General features: G+C 36.2%; 1 protein-coding gene across 2 annotated transcripts in view; it reads right to left on the bottom strand.

Moving 5' to 3' along the window:
• The window catches only part of MTMR8 (myotubularin related protein 8), a 142,505-nt gene that overhangs the window by 88,620 nt on the left and 50,003 nt on the right, over window positions 1–3,882 (bottom strand). For both annotated transcript variants that reach the window (XM_037732667.1, XM_017512151.2), the window contains exons 5-6: window positions 3,099–3,227; window positions 1,845–1,979 (exon numbers count right to left, since the gene is read on the bottom strand). In XM_037732667.1, the coding sequence (XP_037588595.1) occupies window positions 1,845–1,979; window positions 3,099–3,227 (264 nt within the window). The remainder of the gene's footprint in view (window positions 1–1,844; window positions 1,980–3,098; window positions 3,228–3,882) is intronic.

Genomic DNA, 3,882 nt, shown 5'->3' with positions numbered 1-3,882 from the left:
AAAAAAAAAAAAAAACATGTTGGCAGTAGTAAGTTTTTAGGCCACAGAATGGGAATACTGAAATAAGATATAAGATAATAATAATAATAATTACAGTAGTCACTACCCAGGTCTGGGTAGGCCAACTAATGCAGATAAGAGCTACCTATTTGATGTTCAGGTAGCAAAGAGATGTATTATTTATTTAGCTCCTAGTATATGTGTGACACTGTGCTAAATCCTTTACATACATTATCTCAATCCTCATTACAGCCCCTCAAAGTGGGTACTATTATTATCCCCGTAAGAAAACAGGCTCAGAGAGTTGAACCAATTTGCCCAAGATGATATGGATAAGGGCTGAAAGCAGCATTTGACCATAGATTTGACTGACTCCTAGAACAAAATTTTGCCACTATAATATAGTTCCTACTAAAAGCACATATCTAGCCATCCAGAAGAGGGGGACTGCCAGATATTTCTAGGCCTGTCTTAATCTGCTCAAATTGGAGAGAGGAAAATGGAATCTGTTAAAAGGGGCTTTTTGGTGTTGGATTTGAACAAAAGGTACCGACTCTTGTTTTTTCAAAAGTTTGGTCTATTTCTCTTTACTATTTTAAGGTTATTTAATCTTTAAATATACAGACTCAATTAAGCTCTTTCCAATCGCAGAATGTCAGAAGCAGTTATGGTTGAAGCAAGACAGCAAGCTTCTGAAAAACTGAAGGATAGTACCTGAGCAGAAAGAGAAATTATTTTCTCTCCTGAGCCCAGTTAGTCCTAGGTAGCTCTGGAGAACAGTCACTGAGGGATCACAAAGATGGGGCAGAAAACTGTCTAAGGGAACTATCTGATTTCATGTATATCCAATTGCTCAACTCTTAAGTCACAATCATCTGGCTTAGGCTTTGATGAAAATCACCAATTTAGTAATCACTAGAATCAGCAATGAAACCTTTTAGTCAGCCATACTTTACATACCAAATTATAAGCAAAATTATTTCTTTCTGGGGCTGTTGGTAAAAAGGGCAACATTTAAGAATATGGAATGTATCCTTTACTTCCTTTGTGGGACACAGTGAATTCAATACCCCTTATAGAGCTCGACAAAATGTTGAAGGTTAAGGAATTAATGCAGAGAGGAGTTTAAGGTGATACTTAGGTTAATATGATGACACTCTGTTCAGCAACGTTCACATTTGAAAGAGACAAAGCCTGACAAATCATGCAGTATTAGACTCTTGGAAAGATCAAAGGATTTCACTAGGTCTATCCATGTCCACTGCCAAAATCCACAGCAAATTTAAGAACTTGGTCTTTCTTGTTCTCTGGGACCAAGATTTAAACTGCACTGTACTAAACTGGAAAAAAAAAATTATCAGCTAACAGTGCTACATGCTAAAAAAGAATTAACTGCCACATGTGCTAAAGATTTTTTGTTAATAGTAAGTACGGCAGTAAAATTTGTGAACCCTGCTGCTTTGGGAAAACCAAAGTATTATAAACTTAGTGTGAGTAGTAAGTTTTTAGACCACAGAATGGGAATACTTTAAATTCTGGTTAAGGAACAGACTTGGTTTAAAAAAAAAAAAAAGAGATGAGGGATGTCAATGAGCCTTCTATGTAGGATGTCACACTGAGGTGGCAAAGCCAGGTTGTTTGAAATACCCTCTCACAACCTCACTTGACAGTGACAACCTTATAAAAGGAGCTCCAAATGGCTTCCTCAAATAATTTTACATTATCTGATGTAATAAACACACATACACAAACCTAACTTTCCCAATAACATTGCATGTCTCAATATATGAGGAGGAAGACTGCAAGAGGTAGAAATATCAAAGAAATCACTGAGAGATAGATACCTTTGGTCTTGTGTCTACAACATACATAAACTGGCTCCCTGGGTTTGTTTGGCTAATCGCCTCCAACAAGAGCTCATCATCTACACAGCGAGTGTAAAATCCAGAGAGAGGCTGGCTACAGCGGCAAATGGCAGCCTGTAAGGAAAAGGTGGGTCAGTTGAGTGATTATATTCACAAGAGGTCAAAAATCTTCCTTCACCCTAGCCAGGTTGCATGAGTTGAGGGAGAGGATGAGCCAACTTAAGATAGTATCCAAAGCAAACAGAAATGGGGCTCTAAAGCCATTCTCCACTGACATTGGGCTTAACCTCCTGCCTACCCCGGGCATGTGACTCTAATTTCCAACCCAATTTTGGCAAATCAGACTACAAAAAAAAAAAAAAAATCACATGTTGAACGTTTCCTTAATGAAATTCTATTCTCAATACATAATGGGCTAGTTATTTTTCTGAAATTGCTTCACTTTTTACAGTCCCAGTAATATTGTCCACATAAACCATAAGCTTGCAGAGGCAGCAGAATTCAAGATACAGCAAAGATCTATAGTGCCTTAAGAGAAAAGGGTTCACTAGTTTTAGGAGTTAATGCCAAATCAGAAGGCTGGTTTGTCTGAAGCTATTTTAACACAAAAACAAGGTGACTATTTAACATGCATGTCTGGTAATGATTAGTTAATACACTTTGATGTGGTTTTTAAGGGGTCTACTCATTTCAATAGCATGACACCCAACTGCATTATTATATTCTTTAGCATTTGAATTGCTGCCCACCAGACAACTTGACTATTTGTCTAACCCCAGATCTCAGAGTGATTACAATATTTAACACAATCCCCTTACTTATGTCAAGTGCTTTCTTACTACTACCTGAAATTATATGAAAAGCAGTAAGAAAGTATCAAGGATATCTGTATTCTACTGGGAGGCCAGCCACAGTCACAGAAAACTCTTGTCATACAACTAATTTCATTTCACAGCTTCCCACCAAGCTGGAACCCACAGAAAAGAAAAAAAAAAAAAAAGAAAAACAAATGAACCCACTAAAATACCACTTAACATCTGCATAACATTTTGCAATTTACAAGGTACACATATGTTATTCCCTCCTGAGGTCCTCTCAAAAACCTTCAGAAGTACAAAAGTCCAGAGAAGTTAAATAACTTGAGGTCACGCAGCCTCTAAGTGGCAGCATGAGACTTAAAACAGGTCTTCCAGAGCCAAGTTTAATTTCCTTAGAGAAATTTGCTTAACTTACACTGTTCTCTTTGCAGAGGTAGGAGAGCACAGGGACACGTTCTTTACTTCTGAATTTTGAACTTCCAACCACCGTTCCCAAGGTAACAGATTTAGGAACCACTATTTCACGAGGGTAGGTGCTACATATCTAAAAGAAAATAAGCACAATATATATGTTTACATTATAGATATATTTTACATTTTATACATATATACATTTTTCATTTGCTAGCAACAGGCTGGAATTAGCAATCACTAAAGCATTAGCTAGCTGATATTTAATCATCTATTCCTCAGAAATAGAAATGAAAATATCCTTGTTATACAAGTTTTTCCAAGTATGATATTATTTTCTAGAAAGGAAGGGATTGAGACATACAAGAATAAAATGAATGTACTTTTAGAATTATTGGAGCAAACAATATAGACTATAAACAAGTAAATTAATACGAACAGACTCAAATATGAGGCAGACAAGTGGAGGAGGGGGAGATATGATATACTCTATCATAAACTGCATACTAGGTTCCTAGTATTCATATCTGGAGGGCCCTTAAAATGCTAGTCTGCAAGTGGTGTTGACATTTTAGGTGTAACTTAACTCTATGAAAAGATTGATTATTTTCTCAAGTTTATCAGATTTTAGTAATTACCAAAATACATATTTCCAAAAAGACAATGATAAAATATTATAACACCACACACCTGACATTGCAAAATTAATTCTAATCACTCCCCTAAGTAAAGAACACCCCCAAACATTTAAAAACAAATACAACAAATATAAACTGAACAGGCAAAAA

This window comes from Cebus imitator, unplaced genomic scaffold (assembly GCF_001604975.1).
Source record: "Cebus imitator isolate Cc_AM_T3 unplaced genomic scaffold, Cebus_imitator-1.0 Scaffold463, whole genome shotgun sequence".
NCBI lineage: Eukaryota > Metazoa > Chordata > Mammalia > Primates > Cebidae > Cebus > Cebus imitator.
The sequence above is the reverse complement of the archived record's forward strand: the minus strand, read 5'-3'. Positions and strand labels throughout refer to the sequence as shown.